Source organism: Myotis daubentonii, chromosome 1, assembly GCF_963259705.1.
Source record: "Myotis daubentonii chromosome 1, mMyoDau2.1, whole genome shotgun sequence".
Lineage (NCBI taxonomy): Eukaryota > Metazoa > Chordata > Mammalia > Chiroptera > Vespertilionidae > Myotis > Myotis daubentonii.
The window spans coordinates 143,870,309-143,890,898 of NC_081840.1; the positions used below are offsets into that span (position 1 = coordinate 143,870,309).

At 42.7% G+C, this 20,590-nt stretch overlaps 1 protein-coding gene and 1 pseudogene across 1 annotated transcript in view; both read left to right on the forward strand.

Annotated features, from left to right (window-relative positions):
* Positions 1-540: 540 nt before the first annotated feature.
* On the forward strand, positions 541-2,467 carry LOC132235927 (glutamate dehydrogenase 1, mitochondrial-like; annotated as a pseudogene).
* A 3,137-nt stretch (positions 2,468-5,604) lies between these two features.
* LOC132235986 (ankyrin repeat domain-containing protein 26-like) overlaps positions 5,605-20,590 on the forward strand; it is a 77,101-nt gene continuing 62,115 nt past the window's right edge. Inside the window, exons 1-4 of the mRNA XM_059699283.1 lie at positions 5,605-5,673; positions 12,159-12,332; positions 13,561-13,658; positions 15,019-15,089. Coding sequence (XP_059555266.1) covers positions 5,605-5,673; positions 12,159-12,332; positions 13,561-13,658; positions 15,019-15,089 — 412 coding nt within the window. The remainder of the gene's footprint in view (positions 5,674-12,158; positions 12,333-13,560; positions 13,659-15,018; positions 15,090-20,590) is intronic.

Sequence of the window (20,590 nt, forward strand, 5' to 3'; positions counted from 1 at the left end):
TGCCCCGGTGGCTGCAGTCGCCAGACCTTCCCTTTTCTAGGCCCTTCCTTTACCGCCGCCCCCACCCCCTGCCCAGGGCCCCAAGGACGATTCTGGACCCTGTGTCCCCATTCCTGGTGCCCACAGGACCCAGGCACCTGAAATAATACCCCAGACTCTTGACTGACCCCTGTCCACGTGGGCCCACCACCCTCCTTGTCCAGGTCACGCAGGGACTCCCAGGGCCCAGGCGGCCATGATGCCTGAGAGGAAAAAGGCCCTCCACCTAGGAGGCCTCAGAACCCGCACCCGCCCCTACCAAGCCCGGGGTCCTCCTCCCACTCTCCCATGCTCATCAGAGCCCTGGGGGCGCTGCTCTCTGCACCCACCAGTTCAGTCTCGATGAGAGAAAGGCTGTGATGCAGGAACACAGCCGCCCCTCCTTCCTTCTCCTCCCAGGATGCTGGCAGCAAGGCGCATGCGCAGCAACTCACGAGGCTCAAGTGCGCATGCTCGGCAATGAGCTTGGGTCTCCATGGGGCTTGCACAGTCACGTGGGCCATGCGGTGAGGCTTGTTATTTTCTTTTTTTTAATTTCTTAACTTTTTATAGAATTTGGAAAGTTAAAATAGAATAAGTTAACAAGTATTTTTTTTAAAAAAAATGTTTTGTACAAAAATACTCTCAAAATTTCCTAAAAAGCTTTCAATACCGAATAAAACTATTAGAATAGTGTCAAAAATGTTGAAGAGGAAAACAAAATAAAAATCTGTGGTCCTACAGCCTGACCTGCATGCTCCATCGCCAGGGAGGCCTGGGAGACCATGGAGGAGGAGGAGGCAAGGCTCCAGGGAGGCCAGGGCCGCCCGCCCCACCCCCTGCCATTCACCGGCCACCTTGGCCCAGAGCCCAAAGTCCTTCCTACCGAGTAGGCAGTGGGCGCCAAGGGGAGGGACCGCTCCTGAGGGCAGGAAGCTGCGGCTTAAAAGGGCAGCCCTTGCAGGGCCATCCCTCCCTCCCCTGGTCCCGAGCCCTCAGAGAACTTCTCCTCCGCCCCCACCATGTCCCACTGCCTGGGTGAGGCATCGGGCTGGAGCCCTGGGCTCCGCTGCAGCTGACTTGGCTGTGCTGCTGGGCTGGCCTGGCCTGCAGGCAGCCCGCAGCCGGCACCCTGCAGCCGGAGCTCCCGCCACCTTCCTGGTGACACTACAGCCAGGCAGCGGCTGACTGCCTGGACGACCCAACTTCTTCAGGAGGGTGGAGGGCTTCTTCCACTGCGCGCCAGCATCATGAAGGACAAGCTGGTGGAGGACCTCAGGATCCGGGAGAGCGAGCAAGGAGCAGAAGCAGAAGCAGGTGCGGCCATCCTGAGGATCATCAAGGCCTGCAACCATGTGCTGAGCCTGATCTTCCCCATCTGGCGCCACTATGGTTCCTGGGAGGTCATCCAGGGCTACCAGGTCCAGTACCGCCAGCACCGCACACCCTGCCAGGGAGGTAGGTATTCCTGACAGCACTGAGGTGAGTGTAGATGAAGTGAAAGCTTTGGCTTCTCTGAGGACATGTTCATGTGTCATTTGGGGGTGCCAAAGCTGGTGTTATGATCAACCCTAAGAACTATACCAATAATGAGTTGGGAAAGATCACTAGGAAGTTTACCATGGAACTGGCAAAGAAGGGCTTCATTGGTCTGGGCATTGTTGTGCCTGCCCCAGACATGAGCACGGGGAGGGAGAGATGTCCTGGATTGCAGACACCTGTGCTAGCACCATCGGGCACTATGCTATTAATGCCCATGCCTGTGGCGCTGGCAAGCCCATCAGCCCAGAGATGGATCTCTGCTACTGGCTAGGGAGTTTTCCATGGAATCAAAAACTTCATCAATGAAACTTCTTATATGAGCATTTTAGGAATGACACCAGGGTTTGGAGATAAAACATTTGTTGTTCAGGGATTTGGTAATGTGGGCCTTCACTCTATGAGATATTTGCATGGTTTTGGTGCTAAATGTGTTGGTGTTGGTGCATCTGATGGGAGTCTATGGAATCCAGATGGTATTGACCCAAAGGAACTGGAAGACTTCAAATTGCAGCATGGATCGGTCCCGGATTTCCCTAAGGCAGAGCTTTATGAAGGGGCATCTTAGAGGCCGACTGTGACATACTGATCCCTGCTGCTAGTGAGAAGCAGCTGACCAAGTCCAGTACATCTAGAATCAAAGCCAAGATCATCGCTGAAGGTGCCAATGGGCCAACAACTCTAGAAGCAGATAAGATTTTCCTGGAGAAGAACATCATGGTTATTCCAGATCTCTACCTGAATGCCGGGGGGGGGGGGGGAGGGGGGGGGAGGCGGTGTTACAATATCTTACTTTGAGTGGCTGAAGAACCTAAATCATGTCAGTTATGGCTGTTTGACCTTCATATATGAAAGGGATTCTAACTACCACTTGCTCATTAGCTTCTCCATCTGCTTGTGGATTGACTGAGCCACTGCAGAGTGGATCCACTCGTTTCATTCTTCAGCAAATTCTCTCAGCACATATCCAAGTGGGGTTGACATATTATTCCCAGAGGGGAGCCAGACTAGGAAAGACTGCTTTCAAGTCAGTATCGAATTTACTGAAATTTGTAAAATTTTTCTTAAGTGGAAAAGCCTGCTTCCAACACAAAGAGAGCTGAGGTCTCTACAGAATGGTCCTATGTGTCTCCACATCAATGATGATTTGTTTTCCAAATGTGGACCTCTGAGCAGTCCTGCTTCCAGGCATTTCCCATGGAGGGCAGTAGATTCCATTTCCCGTGGCCTGACATTTCTGACTCTCCTTTCAGAAATGAGTTTGCTAATCCTTGAAACATTTAGGTTGCTTTTCCTGGCCCATCTACATTTTATTGACAGTTTTCTTACAGTCACTGAAATAAATCTCAGTATCTCATTAAAAGCCTCATTTACAGTAAGTAACATGAATTTAGCCTTGGGACTTCCTATTTTGAGACCATCACAGTGGTTGGTTACTCGATTCTCAGACTCTTAACCATGATGTTGAATTTCAGTTCCCAAATGTGTGACATCACAAACCATTTTTTAAAATATTTTTTTGGTTATTGCAGCATTGTCTACTTTATTTTGACCATAATTGGTTCGACATGCCCTGCAAACATCACTGAAGAAACTTCAGCTGGACCATGTAGATCTATTCATCATTCGTGTGCCAATAGGTATGAAGGTCAGCTTTGGTTTTCCTTGTTATCCTGAGTATTTAAAGGTAATTTTAAGTTTTGATGTAATTTCACGTTTACAGAAATGTTACCAGAATAATAGGAGGACCTTCCATATACCCTTGACAGAGATTCATCAGTTTTGTTCATTTGCCTAATTTTTTGATTGCTTCTTCCCTATTTTTCTTCTCCTCTCTTTCCCCCTCTTCCTCTTTGTGTGTGTATATGAATGTGTGTGTACATGTCTTTGTGTGGATTTGTGTTTCATTTCTCTTAGTAGATTTCTAGGGTTAAAGTTGATGAGTCATGTGGTAATTTTTATGAACCTGAGGAATTGTTTCTAAACTAACTATATAATACTGTACTCCAACCACCTGTGTTTGAGGGTTCCAGTGTCTCTGCATCTTGTACAGTAGTACTTCTTACAGTTTGTCTTTTTTGTTAATTTGAATGCATTGCAGTGACATTGGCCAGTGAAATTATATAGGTTTCTGGTGTACAGTTCCACAGTACATCATCATTTGTATATTGTACTGTGTGTTCACCACCCCAAGTCAAGTTGCCTTCCGTCATCATTCATCTACTTCACCTCACCTCTTTTAATCTGTCTTTTTGCGGAGGCCCCGTCTAGTGGATATGAAGCAGTATCACATTGTGGATTTAATATACATTTCCCTAGCACAAGTGATAATGAGTGTTCTCTCCTATGCTGTTTACCATTTGTGTATCTTTGGAGAGATATATATTCAAATATATGACTCCCAACCCTTTTGGAGGTTGTTTGTCTTATTCATTTTAAGAAATCACATATTTTGAATACAAGTCCTTTATCAGCTGAATCTTGCCTTTTTAAAACCCAGTCTGGCAATCTCTTATGTTATTTGAGTTCTGGGTATGGTTCCTTCATATTTAATATTCATAAAGTTGTTTTTAATATCTGCTATTTCTCTTTGTGTTTTCTGTTTTTCCCATAGATAAAAATGTCCCTATGTTCATTTTTTAAATTAAGCTACATTTTAGTGAAGATAATACACATCAACTTATCACAGTATACTTCAAAATACTACAAATTTAATTCTGGCAAAATGCATTACCTTTATTTTAGTAACTTCTTTTCTTCTGTTTCTGCTATTGCTGCCATTTGTAGTATGTGTATGTGTTGCAACTCAAAAATACAGTGCTATAACTACACTTTATATAATCATTTTTAGTCTTTGTTGGGAATGTCTTTAATATGCCTTTTTAAAAAGAATAATTTAGCTGGATATAGAATAATACATGGTCAGACAGCTTTTTTCTTTTTTAAAGTTTTCCTCGTTTTTTTTTAAATAAATATATTTTTATTGATTTCGGAGAGAGGAAAGGGAAGGAAGAGGGAGATAGAAACATCAATGATGAAAGAGGACCACCATTGACCACCTGCCTCCTGCACACCCACTACTGAGGATTGAGCCTATAATCTGGACATGTGTTCTGATCGTGAATGGAACCATGACCTCCTGGTTCATAAGTTGATGCTCAACCATTGAGCAACACCAACCAGGCTGTTTTTTTCTTTAATAACTTTGAATATGTTATCCCACAGATCCTTCACTTCCATCATTTTGGTCAGAAGCCAACAATTCATCAAAATGTTTCTCTCCTTTGGTGATAGGTTGTTTATCCCTTATTTTCAAGATGCTTTTCTCAGCTTTGACCTTTAGGTGTGTATGTCCTTGTGTGTTTTGTGCTTGGATTTGTTGAGTTTCTTGGATCTGTCCATTAATGTTTTTCATTAAAGATGAGAAGTTTTCTTTTTTTAAAATCTTCATCTGAGTATATGTATCTATTGATGAGAGAGAGAGAGAGAGAGAGAGAGAGAGAGAGAGAGAGAGAGAGAGATTGAGAGAAACATAGACATGAAAGAGACTTGAATTGACTGCCCCTTGCATGCATGCCCCTAACTTGGGACCCGGGACCTAATCTGAAATTTTAGTTCATGCTCCTGACCACTTATGGAACCGCCACCCTCTGGTGCTGTGGTGGGAGCTTTTACCAGGGAGACACACCCACCAGGGTAGTCTCTGAGATTTGAGATATTTGGGCTTTGCACATGTGCTCTGGCTACCTTTGACCTCAAGGCTCTATGCATATGGGTAGTGATGTCAGAGGCCGTTGCTTGGTTACTATGATTCCGAGAGAGGAGATGGTAAACTGCCAAACTGCCCTGCTTGAATGCTGTGGCATCAGGTGGTTGGCTAGAGAGCTCGTGTTCGGCTCAGGAGGTGCGAAAAGCAGAGGGAAGTTGGGGCTTCTCTGAAGCCCTAGACTCTCTGCCATGGAGAACTGTTTTCCTATTCTGAGATGTCCCAGAGTGGCAGTTAAGGACTCCCCCACCAGTCCTGGGTGCAGTGGCCTGGGAGCCAGAATGCCCCAATATCGAGAGGAAGATATGCGCGCCATCCACAAAGCTGCCAGCGTGGGAAACCTGTTGAGAGTGAGACAAATCCTATTGTTCAGGAAAAGTAGCCTGAATGATAGGGACAGGATGAGAAGGTAATAGGGCCTGGGAGGCTGGCAGCCTAGGGTCCACTGGGAGGAGGTGGGTAGACTGGGAGAGGCGCACCCTTGCAGGCCCCAGCAGCAACTCTTTGGTGGACACCTGACCTGGGTTCAAGCGCTCAGACCAAATTTATGAGCAGCAAAAATAAAACCACATGGACTCACAGATAATTCTTCTTAAAGAACACTTTACTAACAATTTTTAAGTGATTTAACTACATATCAATAATGAATTCATGCACCAGTGGGGTTCCTTGGCCTGGCCTGCAGGACTGGGCCCAAACCAGCTTCCAAACATCCCCTAGCGGGTCCTGGATTGTGAGAGGGCGCAGGCCAGGCCAAGGGACCCTACTGGTGCACAGTTGGGGCCAGGGAGTGACATGAGAGGTTGGCAAGCCGCAGAGGGACCATGGGAGGGCTCCAGAGCATGTCTGGCCCATCTCGCTAAGTGCTGATCAGCATGACCCCAGCAGTAAGCAAACCTACTGGTCTGAGTGTCAGCCCCCTGGTGGTCAGTGCACTTCATAGCGAGTAGGTGAGTGGCCTTAGCTCATTATTAACATATTACACTCCAAATGGTTGAACAGCTGACTGATGACCGGCACTTAGCATATTAGGCTTTTCTTATATAGAATTTTCTACCATACACATTTTTATACCATGATGTTACATACTATAGAAAAGTGCACAAAGAGAGAGATAATTCCCATAATAGATCCACTTCTGGGCTAAAAATTCCTTGGATAAAATCTAATAAACTATATTCTTTATGGAGGGAACTCAGAAGCAACTTTGAAATGGGAATGTAGCTGTAGTCCTGATTATGACGACTGACTTTCTCAAAATGTGTGCTTGTCTTATGTTTATTAGTTTTACCGACCAACTCAATATACTTTAAAAATTTTTGAGTTCCATGTTATCTTCCATCATTGTCATGAAATTAAGAAAAATTTTGCATAGTAGACACAGGTTTACCCTTCTAGATATTAATGTGTGCTATGAATTTCCATAAAGTATTAGTTTACTAATAGCTGAAAAGACAGATAAATGATTGGAACAGAATGAAAAGTGCCCAAACCTCCAAATATATGTAACACTTCAGAACTCGATACTGGTGACATTTCATGTTTCTGGAAAAGGTCAATGAAAAATGGTAGAGGATTCTATGTTAAGTGTTTGTATAAAACTAGCTAGATTTGGATTACTCCAAAAAAATCTCAGATTAAAACTTTTAAATATGCAAAATGAGAAAAGTACCAGGAAAATACACAAATATCCGTTTATACTTTGTTTTTTTAATGTTGACAAAGACTTGAAGCACAAGATTTCTGGAGGTTGATTGAGTAATATAAAAAGTTCAAGTCCGGCTGGCATGACTTAGTGGTTGAGTGTCAACATAAGAAGAAGGAGGTCATGGTTCGATTCCTGGTCTGGGTATATGTCTGTGTTGTGGGTTCTATTCTTTGTAGGAGTGTGCAGGGGGCAGCCAATCAATGATTCTCTCTCAACATTGAATAAAATATATTTTATTCATCAATAAAAATATATTTAAAAATTTTTCAAACACTGTCTACCACGAAAAAATTTTAGCAAGATAAAGAAAACGTTCTTGCAAAATATATGCAGTATATGTGTATCAGGGCAAAGTTATGCCTTCCTTTTACAGAGAAGTCTTTGAGATCAACAACAAGAAACTCTAACTTAAAAATGAACAGAGTATTTTTTTTGCATAAGGATAAGTGACCAATGGCCAAATGAAAAAGTATTTATTGCCCTTTTAATAAAGGGAATAAGTTAAAAGAGTAAAATAATGTTTTACATCCATCCAGTTTTTGAAGATTGTCCTTATACTGCTGTTTAAAATTTACGTTGTTTTTGACATTTGCAATAGGCAATTTGGCCCTGAGCACCACATTTAAAAATCTGCTAGTATACTAATAAAGGGGTACTATACTAATCAGACTGGATAGACCAGACATCTTCTGGACATCCTTCTGGATGTCCTTTCAGACAGAGCAGGGGCCCAGGCGAAGCCTTTCAGGACCAGGGTGCCTATGGCCAGCCTGGGCGAAGATGCCAGGGGTTCTGGGTGCCTGAGGCCAGGCCACGTGAAGCTGCCGGGGGCTCTGGGTGCCTGAGACCAGCCCAAGTGAAGCTGCTGGGGGTTCTGGGTGCCTGAGGCCAGCCCAAGTGAAGGTGCCCGGGGTGCTGAGTGCCTGAGGCCAGGCCATGTGAAGCTGCCGGGGGTTCTGGGTGCCTGAGGCCAGCCCATGTGAAGCTGCCCAGGGTACCAGGTGCCTGTAGCTGGCCAGAGGGAGGGAAGCCTGGGTACCAGGTGCCTGCAGCCAGCTGGAGGAGAAAAGCGTAGCTCCCGGGTGTGGGAGACAAGGCAGATGTGGTTTGCGACAATCAGGCAGGCAGGCAGAGCAGGCAGGGTGGCAGGCAAGTGCTTAGGAGCCAGTGGTCTTAGAATGTGAGAGGGATGTTCACTGTGGGACTGGGCCTAAACCAACATTTGGACATCCCCCGAGGGATCCTGGATTGCAAGAGGGTGCAATCCAGGCTGAGGGACACACCGCCCCCCTCACAAATTTCTTACATTGGGCCTCTAGTAGAGATATATTCCCAGTACCCATCAATTCTATTTATACTAAAATCTAAGTTATATAGTTTGTTTCACTCAGCACTTCTTAAAATAACAAAGTCTTAATAAGAAAAACTCATTTTGGTTATAAATACACGCAGACTATGATCTTAATTAGTGAAAAATAGATGCAAAATGTGATAAAATTTATTTCTGAGCATTTGTATTATAAATGAACATTTCCTTTTTTAAAAATCTGATTTCTTTATTGAACATGGACATAAATTCTAGTAAATATTATTATGAATAAAAGCATCCTCAGGAAGAGCAATCATATGCATCTTGCACACTAAAAGTCATTTCTCACTTTCTGCCTTTTGGACTCCTTTTGAAAATGTTTTATTTTTATTGTTGACACTGTTACAGATGTCTCCCATTTCACCACCTCAGTGCCCCTCCACACAGTCTGCAGGCTTCACACATGGTGGTCTGTGTCCAAGGGCTATGCATATGTGCATATATGTTCTTTGGCTAATCACTTCCCTTTCCCCACACCCCTTCCTCTGAGATCTGTCAGTCTGGCCCATGAATCCAGGCCTCTGGTCCTATTTTGTTTGTCAGTTTATTTTCTTCATTAGATTCCATGTGTAAGCGAGATTATATGGCATTTGCCTTTCTCTGACTGGCTTATTTCATTTAGCATAACAATCTCCAGATCTGTCTATACTGTTGCGAAGGGTATAAGAATGCCTTCTTTTCTCCAGTAGCAAAGTATATCATTGTGTAAATGTACTACACATTTTTCATCTACTCATCTACTGATGGGCACTTGAGCTGTTTTATAACTGTGCCTGTAAAGTATATATATCTATACTAATAAAAAAGTAATATGGTAATAAGAATGGAAGTCCTTCCGGAGACCTTCTAGATGTCCTTCTGGACAAGGCCTGGAGCGTGGCCAGCCTGCATACTGCCCCCAAACGGCCCTCAGCCCCTTGCCCAGGCCCCCTTAACCGCAGTGGGGACCCTCATCCCAATGAGGGCGTGGCCAGCCTGCTAGCAGCTATCAGCCTCTCACCCAGGCTGGCCACACCCCCAGCAGGGACCCCCACCCCAAAGTGTGTGTGACTTCCCAGAAAAGAGCCCTCAGACTCTCACCCAGCCTGGGCATGCCCCTTAGCGGGGACCCCCACCCAGATGGGGCCATGGCCAGCCTGCAAACTCCCCAGTCCCCTACCCAGGCCAGAAATGCTCCCAGTCTCAACCCCCCACCCCTGATCAGGAAACCCCTTTAGGGAAGATGAAGGAAGAAGGAGAAGAAGGAGGAGGAGGAGGAGGAGGAGGAGGAGGAGGAGGAGGAGGAGGGGGAGGGGGAGGAGGAGGAGGAGGAGGAGGAGGAGGAGGAGGAGGGGGAGGGGGAGGAGGGGGAGGATTAGGAGGATGAGGAGAAGGAGGAGGGGGAGGAGAAGGAGGAGGAGGATTAGGAGAAGGAGGAGAAGGAGGAGAAGGAGGAGAAGGAGGAGAAGGAGGAGAAGGAGGAGAGGGAGGAGAAGGAGGAGAAGGGGAAGGGGAAGGGGAAGGGGAAGGAGAAGGAGAAGGAGAAGGAGAAGGAGAAGGAGAAGAAAAAGAAGAAGAAGAAGAAGAAGAAGAAGAAGAAGAAGAAGAAGAAGAAGAAGAAGAAGAAGAAGAAGAAGAAGAAGAAGAAGAAGAAAAGAAGAAAAAAGAAGAAGATGAAGGAAGAAGAAAAGTTTAAAACTATAAACAATAATATGTCAATACATATGTATCTACTAGAGACCCAATGCATGAAATTTGTCCAAGGATAGGCCTTCACTGCCTTGGCAGCTACCTGGATCCCTCCCACGGAGGCATCCTTGATCCTGTGGCTGCAGCCCTGGCTTCATCTGGAAGTCGTCCAGAAGGATGTCCAGAAGGACATCTGGTCTAATTAGCATACTATGCTTTTATTATTATAGATCATCAATTGAATGTAAAAAACAAATTAAATAAACAATAGATCTAATGCAAACAACAATAACAACAACAACAGCCAATGAATAGAATGGAACCAGAGGCATGGAAGCACCTAACAGAATTCTGTATCTCAGAGGCAAGGGGGAACAGAGGAGCAGGAAGAGATTAACCTAAGATTTTACCTATGGACACAGACAATATGGCGTTGAAGGCCTGGGGTGGGGCAGGAACCAGGTGGAAGGTGACGATGAGGGAAAAATGTAGGGCATCTGTAATACTCTCAAACATAAAGATTTTTTTAATAAAGGGAGAGAATGTAGAAGATTATTATTAATGCTGAAGTGTTTTTTTTAATCTATAAAGATTTATTTAAAAATATTGAAATCTTCCACTATGTGTATGCATTCTCTCAATCCGTTTTTACATGAAATATAACCTGAATACCTATTCTGTAGCAGACCTATTCTACTGAGGACCCTTTCCATCCAAATCTCAGGCCCTTTCATCCTTACAATTTCATGTTGCCCAATAGGAGCAAAATGAGAAGTTCATAATTGAAATGTTAGGACATCATCAGGTTGAAGCTTTTTCTCCCTGCTTCCAAACCAAAGTATTTCTGAAAGTAGGAAATTGTAAAAGATAAACTTTAACTGGCCTTTTGACAATGTATAATAGTAATAAATACTAATATTGATCTTTGGGAACATCCGCTTTCCCTACAATCTACAAATCTAAATATTGATCAAAATGAGCCATCCTAAATTTTTGAATCCTGACATTCCTTTGAGTTAAATTTTCTTGAAAATCAAAGTAAGAATTACGTTTAAAATTTTTCTTGATTTCCTTTTCTGTCCTCTTTACCATCATAAAGATATTAAGAATTAATATGAATTTAAATGCCAACCATTTGACAAAAGTGCAAGGTGAATGTTATACTAAGCAATATTTCCCTTAATGTAAGGTACCATGGATGTCAGATTGTCAGTATATTTTTTATTAATTAATTTTTTAAATGCTGCCAATTAAGGTTGTAAGACATTCTGAATTAAAAATTGGATTCCAATGCCAGAGATGTAAAATTGTGAGAAAATAAGCATTTTAGAAGCATTGAAATGCTATGTTCTTTCTGATGCTTATAAAAGGTCTGCAAAGTAGGTATGATGATATTGTTTTACTTAATTGAAATGTTGTTTCTGTAAATTGGTAGTAATAATAATGATACTGATATTTTCTAATAATTATTGAGTTGTTTTTTCCTGGACGAAGAACTGTAGTAAATACTTTGCATAGATTCTCATTAAAGCCAACAATGGTGTCCTGTGAGATACCTATTATTTTTATCCCCATTTTGTTGATGAGAAAATTGAGGCACAGAAAGGCCAAGTGATATCTAATAAGTGACAGTTAAAATAGGAACAGCACCATATTGAGCTTCATCCTCAGGTCATATTCCCTCTATTCAAATAGGGTAAGTAACAAGAACTAATACATATTGTACTGTCTCCAGAAGAAAACTAAATATTTGCTTTGAAGGCATAGAGAGAAATGTTTACAATTACGTGGACAATTGTAAGCTTTCACGTAGTGCACTCCAAGTTCCTAATGAGTCCTCTCGCTTTCATAGGACTGCTCTGCACGTGGCCTGTGGCAAGGGCCAGGCAAGCGTGGTGAGACTGCTAGCACGCAGACGTTTCATACTGAACCTCAGTGATAATGAAAATAAAACAGCTCTAATGCATGTATGTATTAGCCAACTATGTGAACTTGAGATTGGTTTTAATTTAATTACTTAGAAGAACTTGTGGAATGTTTACTTTGCATTACTAGAATTTATCATCTATTTTTTGGAATAATACTGATAGGCCATACTACATGACCAAGAAGAATGTGCTGCTATCCTACTAGACCATGGTGCCGATCCAAATGCAATGGACATCCACGGCAACACTCCTCTTCACTATGCTGTCCTTGGACAAAACACAGCGATAGTGGAAAAGCTACTTTCCTGTATGGCAAATCCAGAAGCAAGAAACGAGGTATAGATCAAGTTACTTTATTTACAAAATATTTGAAATACATGATTTTACTTCAGTTTCAAGCCTTTTTAAAGAGCTGTATGTTTTATTGATATTAAAGAGTAAAGAAGGGAGAGTTAGATAGAAATATCAATGATGACAGAGAATCAACCATTGGCTGCCTCCTGCACACCCCCGTTGGGGAATCCAGCCCACAAGCTCTACATGTGACTCCTGGTTCAAGAGTCAATATTCAACTGCTGAGCCACACCAGCTGGGAACAAGCATTTTGTTTCTCACATACATACACAGAATACAATAAATCAGGCCCTGTTCACCATGGAAACAACTCCAAAACCCAGTCAGGGAGGGATGGAGAAATGTGGTGTCCATGGAAGAGGCAAAATTTTGCCTCCCAGATACCCTTCCACCCCAGAAGGAAGAACTTCCTCTTAGGGCCTGGGAGTGAGTGATAGGCTCAGAGCCCAGAGAGGACTGAAGGCCGGGGTAGTTGAAGTGATGGTGGGGACTGGTTGCTATGCTGACAGTTGCTTAGGAAATGGGTGCTGTTGGGGATGGGTGGGAAGAGGAGACCTAATACCCAGCAAGGGGAGCTGGGTGAGTGTAAGTGAGAAGAAGAGATCTCAGTCCACAGGCAACATGATAACGACAGTATACCAGGATAGATAGTAAGACAGGAACATAGAATCTTGGAACCCGCACTGTAAATCTTTGGGGTGAGTTTTGGGGAATGATATTACAGTTAATCTGCAGAAGAGCGAGTGGAGGACATTTTAAAGGGAAGAAGCAGACAGTGACTGTTCAGAGGTGAGAAGGAAAGGGCTGCAACTATTTTTTTTTTTTCATCGACATCAGCGGATATCTTTTTCCATTGCTTTTTGACAGAATTTAAGGGAATGAAGGGGAGAGAGAGAGAGAGAGAGAGAGAGAGAGAGAGAGAGAGAGAGAGAGAAACACCAATGTGTGGGTGCCTCCCCATAGGCCCAGGCCAGGGTTGGGAAACAAACCTGCTATGTGGGTATGTGCTCTTTAATGGGAATTATATCTGGACCCTTCAATGTGCAGTCCAAGGGTATAACCAGTGAGATCATGAGCCAGGGCAAAAGGGGATGCTTTTGATTTACTTCCTATAGTATAGGTTTAAGTGCAGAGGATCTTTTTAAATTCTAATATTCAGTTTGGATACATGCAACTTTATAAATTATACATTATTTCTTCTGTTCTACAGGATGACTTCACACCGCTTTCACTTGCCAAATATGAAAACAATGAAAAAATGGTGGAATTTTTACTAACAAGAGGTTCGGGAGTTCATCAGATGGAAGGGTACAAATTGTTCGTTCTTTGTTTTTTATTCAGAGAGTACATTTGTTAAAACTGGAGACAGTGAAACAAGGAAGGCCTTAGGATAGAAGAAACAAGTGTTAGTTGGAACCATTCTAAGCTGTCAGAGAGGTTCAAATAATGCTGCGAGAAAGACCAGACATTCCTTCCTCCTTTGTCACCAGTTCTGTTCCCGGATTCACCTTAAATCCTATAGAGCACCTTTGTTTAGATAGTGGAAGGTCCCACATTGCCTTTCCAAGAGCAGTAGGCACCAGCTTGCCTGAGATTCCAAAATTTAGGTTGTCCCCTCAAGTGATCTCTTTGCCATAACAATGAAACACTCCCAAGTGAGTTGAACTTCCTCAGGTTTCAAAATATTTTAAATTGTGTCTCAGATGGAAGCCAATCAACAGAACGCTCTGATTCAAAAGTAAATTATCGGTCCTAACAATTGCTGTGGGTGCATGACCCATCAGTGTCCATGTGTGACAAGTAGGATTCTATCTTCCAAGCCAATTGGGAGTGGACAGGGAGAACAAGCATCATTCTCATGAAGATCTGCTGGTTCACAGTTTGAGGAGGAAGAGAAGGGATAGTAGTAGCCAGGCCAGGTCCTGCCTTCTATTAGTTTTCTAAAATTCACATGATTCAAAACAAAACTAAGGGAGCATTTTGCTATGTGAGTTCAGGTGGTAATATATTTGTACATAGATTTAGTCGCAAGTTTTACAGTAACTGAGATACCCTGAATCACAAACCACAAATAAAGGGCCAGTAATACCAAAATTACTAGCATTTTCTGAAAACTGTGACATTTCAATGTTAGATACTATGAAAAACCCACATTAGGGTTTCTTTGGGATTCCAACACAGTTTCAACAATTCGAGTTCAATAACAGATTTTTCCTTTGCCTTACTGTTTCTCTGAGCATCTCTTTTTGATGTGTTCTTTCATTTCCGTCTCCTAGCAACCTTCTAAAGTAAGGCAGTAAGATTCTTATTTTGTAGAGGAGGACCTCAAGCCACAGTAAAAGTGACTTGTTTGAGAACAAATAGCCGTGTTTATACAACTAGGAAATCTGAGTTCAAAAGACTTGACATTAAGTCAAGCTAAATCTAATTAATTCACTGAACTAGATTGCCTGCAAATCATGACTCTTTTATGTTACTTTTCTTTAAAAATTACATCTTCATAAGAAGTTTGTGGAACTTACAAATTTGAAGTGTGTAGTATAATTAATGTTTTAATATTAACTCTGATATTATCTGTCATATGCTGAGAATTTATAATAGTTGGAAAATATTTTTTGTATTTATATTAAGATGGTAATATCATTTATCACCATTTTTTTATTCACAGCCACCAACAACCAACTTCTGAAAGAAAAGAAAAAAGAAGACTTTTGAAATCTTCTGGAAGTAACAATCTTGGTAAGACTTCTGATAGTGAATTACTCTTGGTGCTCTTACCATAGATGAATTAAGAGTAAGGAAGATTTGATAATGAAGGAGCAATAAAAAACAAACAGTGTGTAAGTTGCACGTGAAGGTTTTCTTAATCTCTCCGTTAATAGGTTAGTATTCAGTATTATTTAAATAATTAATTGTAGGAAATTTTAAATCTTGGTCAATATTGGTTGAAAAGAAGTTCATTTATTAAGTACTGATCCCTAAAATCCTATATGATATCTTTATGTAAAAAAAAGAAGAAGATATTAAGTTCAGATGTTGTATGTTTTCTCTAATTTCACATTGTAAAATATAGGACTTGTTAAAAAAATGGACCTTTTGTTTAGTGTTTACAGGCAATGGATTACATTTAGCAAATGAAAACTTCGTTATTTTAAAAATCTTTTTTTAAACATATTTTTAATTATTTCAGAGAGGAAGGGAGAAGGATAAAGAGATAGAAACATCAATGATGAGAGAGAATCATTGATCAGCTGCCTTCTTCATGCACCCTACCAGGGATTGAGCCACGAACCAGGGCATGTGTCCTCGACCAGAATCAAACCCAGGACTCTTCAGTCAGCAGGCCGACGCTATACCTACTGAGCCAAACTTGGTAGGGCTGAAAATCTGTTTTTACATAGTGATTTGTCTCACTAAAAACGTAACTAAAAGTGAGAACTCAACAATAATTTCCTGGTACCACAAACAAATGGCAAACAATAAGAACTACAACACTTAGTGTGCAATTATCCCAATGAAATTGTGTAGTTTTTTAAAAAATATATTTATATTGATTTCAGAGAGGAACGGTGAGAAAGACAGAGAAACATCAAAGATGAGAGATAATCATTGATTATCTGCCTCCTGCATGCCCCACACTGGAGATCTAGTCCACAAAGGGGGCATGTGCCTTAATCACTAATGGAACCTTGACTTCCTGCTTCATAGGTCAAGCCTCAACCAATGAGCCCCACAGGCTGTGACCTTTGAGGTTGTTTTTTAAGATACCTATCAATAGCACCGAAGTCATAAAGCCAATACCACCTGAGAATCATAGGATGCTTTATATATTATGCCAAAAAGACCTCACCATCATCAACTTCATTCCTCAGAAGTCAGAACAGAATGAGACGTGTTGATGCATTACAACAAGATGTTTCCTCCTGTTTGTTGGGTAATTGTCAGGACACTGCAATTTCTTGAGAACAGGAAGCTCCATTGCCATTGATCAAAAGATAATCATGATAAATATACAAATGCCCCAACTCAGGACTTAATACATTATAATAAAAGTACAAAAGTGATTTATCGCAACAAAAATGCCAGTGTGCTACCCAGATGTGGCACCTACTTCATTGTGCAATCTGAACCTGAACTGTATGAGAACACCTTAGTAGACATTTACCAGAGGATTTGTGTAGGTTCATTTTGCAACTTATAGGAAATACAAAGATGAAATATCATTTTGCCGTTGAGCTCATAATATGAGAGCTGTCTCTCATTTCCATGTTTATCACATCAGAATTCTCAAAGAAAATGTCAAAATTCAGTTATTAATTTGTCTGCTTACTGGTGTACTATTGAACTGTCAGGTGCCTTTTAGGTACTGAATGCTATTCTGATGATGCAAAATTGAAATGTTTTAAAACACTGTCTTTGCCCTCCTAGAGCTTGTTATTGTCATTTCTATTAGTTACTATACTTTATTCAGTGATTGCTAGGTGGTAGAACACACTAGGAGCTCATCATTATTCTATTTTTTGGTGTGTAGCATGTGCCAGCAACTTTAAGTCCATGATGAGAATTAGAGTTTTAAAAAAAGTGGTGAAGCCTTGGCCGGTAGGTTAGTTGCTTAAAGTTCTGTACCAACAGGCCAAGTTGTGGGTTTGATCCCTGGTCATGGTCCATACCAGTTTCAATCAATAAATGCTTAAATAAGTGGAACAAAAAAACCAAAAACCATTATTCTCTCACTCTCTCTTTTCTTAAATCAATGTTTAAAAGGTGTCAAAAATTGAAGAAAAATAAAGACATGCTTGCACACCCAAGACTTCCTCATTTTCTTTCCTCACAGGGATGATGCACCTAAACTCTAAGGGACCCCAGGAGGCTTATAAAGAGAGCAACAATGGTCACTAGCAATTCATCCTGGGCAAACCCTCTCAACCTGATTCCTTAGTGAGCTTAAGCTCATTTCCCCAGGCTTTTCTTGTGGCACTATCCCGAACTTTAATAATAAATGTCCTCTAAAATTCACCTACACACAAATAAAATAAATAATATAAAATAAAAATGTGGGTGGGATTTAAATTAAGCCTGCAGATGGAGAAGATTTCCAGGTCAAAGGGACAGAGGGTGATGTTTGGCAATAGGAACGTTAGTCCAAGGGCTATGATGTGCACTTTAACATTGGAGGATTTATGAACTGTACCATTTTAATGTGCAAAATGTGTGCTGTGGGAATGGGTGGGAATGAGGTGAGTGCCTAGCTAAGGCAAGCTTATGAAAGTCTTTAGTACTACAGAGAGGACTAGATCTTATCCTATGACCTTGGGAAATATATCAGATAGAATGCTTTTAGCTTCAGGTAATAATGGGTGGCCTAATTAAGAGGCTGAAACAATAGGAACCAGGATTGTTTTGGTAGTTCAGTGATGTCATCAGGATCCCAGGTGTTGCCCCTTATTCAGCTGTGAAGTTGTCAGTGCTTATGTCTGCTTTCCTGATGAGCTACTTAGTGAGGGCTCCAAAGCATCCTCTTCTCGCATGACAGTATGTGAAGGGCAAAGGACTGCTTTGTTCAATTTTAAGTTTTTTGTTAAAATCTAGTTGGCACCGAATATATTACTGTCAAGTATATGACATAGTGGTTTGACATTTACATATCTTACAATGTGTTCATCCTGATATGTCTAGTAACCATCTAACACCATGACATGTTATTAAAATATTGACATATCCCTTTGCTGTACAGTAGATGTCTGTGGTCTATATATTTTATAACTAGAATTTTGCACTTCTTATTCATATTCTTCTATTTCAGCCATCTCCTCAACTCACTAGCCTCTGGCAAAAATCACTTTGTTCTTTGTAGCAATGGGGTGTGTTTTTGTTTTGTTTGCTTTGTGGTTTTAGATTGCACATGTCAGATGGTAAGGTCTTTGTCTTTCTCAGTTTTATTTCACTTAACACAACCCTCCTCTGGGTCCATGGATATTGCTCTAAATAGCAAGATTTCATTCTTTTTATGTCCAATTAATATTATATATACTAGAGGCCCGGTGCACAACAATTTGTGCACTCCGGGTGGTGGGGGCGGGGGGTATCTCAGCCAGGCCTGTGCTCTCTCGCAGTCTGGGACCACTCGGGAGTTAACAACCTGCTGGCTTAGGCCTGCTCCTGGTTGGCAGAGAGCAGGCCCAATCCCTAGGTGCAGCCCCTGGTCGGGCTCAGAGCAGGGCTGATTGGGGAGTTGGGGTGCCGCCCCCATCATGCACAGAGCAGGGCTGATCAGGAGGTTGGGATTCCACCCTCAGTCAAGCTCAGGGTTTGGCTGATTGGGCGGTTGGGGCACCGCCCCTGTCACACTCAAGGCAGGGTCTATGGGGAGGTTGTGGCGCCACCCCCTGTAAAGCACAGACCAGGGCCAATCAGGGGGTGGGGGCGCTGCCCCCTGTCACGCACAGAGCAGGGCCCATCAGGGGGTTGAGGAGCTCCCACCTGTCACTCACAGAGTAGGGCGGATAGCGGAATTGGCGCACTGTCCCCTGTCACACACAGACCAGGGTGGATCAGGGGGTTGTGGCACCACCTTCTATCATCCACAGAGCAGGGCAGATCAGGGGGTTGGGGCGCTGCCACTCTCACACTCAGGGCAGGGCTGATCGGGAGGTTATGGCTCTACCCCTTCACACACAGAGCAGGGCCTGTGGGGTGGGAGGGTTGGGCGCCGCACCCTGTCACACACAGAGCCGCAGGGTGATCAGGGGGTTGGGGAGCTCCCCCCTATCAGGCACAGAGCAGGGCTGATCAGGGGGTTGGGGCGCCTTCCCCTGTCATGAATAGAGCAGGGCTGATGGGGAGGTTGTGGCCCCGCCCCCTGTCACACACAGAGCCACAGGGCGATCAGGCGGTTGGAGCTCTGCCCCCTGTCATGCTGATCCCGGTGCCAGGAGGCCTCTCAGCTTTGCTGATCCCAGTGCTGGGAGGCATATTACCCTTTTACTATATAGAATAGAGGCCTGGTGCATGGGTGTGGGCCAGCTGGTTTGCCCTGAAGGGTGTCCTGGCCCAGGGTGTGGGTCCCCACTGGGTGCCTGGCTAGTCTGTGTGAGGGCCTGAGGGCTGTTTTCAGGCTGGGACTGAAGCTCCCAACTGCTCCTTTTTTCCTTTTTTTTATTTTCTTTTTTTTAAAATTCTGGGCCAGCTTTGCTCTGAGGCTTGGCTCCAGCTCTGAGGCCTCAGCTGCTGAAAACAGGTATCTGGTTTGTTTTGGTTCTATAATCAAAACTCTGTATCAACTCCAGCTCTGAGATTCCAGCTCTCTGAAAGCTGGTTTTGTCTAGCGTCTATATTTGTTACAATGTTTTTTAAACTGCAAGCTCAGAGGCCGGCAAGGCAGGTGGGGAAAGTTTCAGTCCTCCGACACTGAAGCAAACAAGCCTCATGTTCAGTTTAAGCTGCCTGGCTGCCGGCCACCATATTGGCTGGCAGTTCATTTGCATACCACCCTAATTGGACAATGGGAAGGGTAGCGGTCATACCCAAATTACCATGTTTCTCTTTTATTAGATAGGATTGCATCTTCTTTATTCATTTATCTATATAGGGACACATAGAGTGATTATATATCTTGGATATTGTAAACAATGGTGCAGCGAACATAGGGGTATGGATTTCTTCTCAAATTCCTGTTCATGTATTTGTTGGATAAATATACAGAAGTGGAATGGCAGTTCCATTTCCAGCTTTTTTGTAGAATTTCCATGTTGTTTTCTACAATGACTGTACCACTTGACAATCATGTGAATAGTACACAAAGGTTTCCTTTTTCTTCATATCCTCGCCAACACTTGTTATTTATTTATATTTTGATGACAGTCATTCTGAGAGGAGTGAGCTGGCACTCCATTATGGCTTTCATTTGCATTTCCTGATTAGTGATGTTGAGATATGTGCATCCTTTAATTTTTTAAAAAATATATTTCTATTGATATTTATTGAGAGAAGAGAGGAAAGGGAAAGGGAGATGGAAATGGCAAGGGAACAATCACATTGCTCAGCTGCCTCCTGCCCACCCATACTGGGCATCCAGCCTACAACCTGGGCATATGCTCTAAATGGAATCCGACCAGCCATCTCTTGGTGCATGGGACAACTCTCAATCCACAGAATCACACTGGCGTGGCCTATATGTTTCTTTTAATTTGGAAGAAAACCGATTGCCTTGCATTTGACTTCCCCTTCCTAACATATTATAG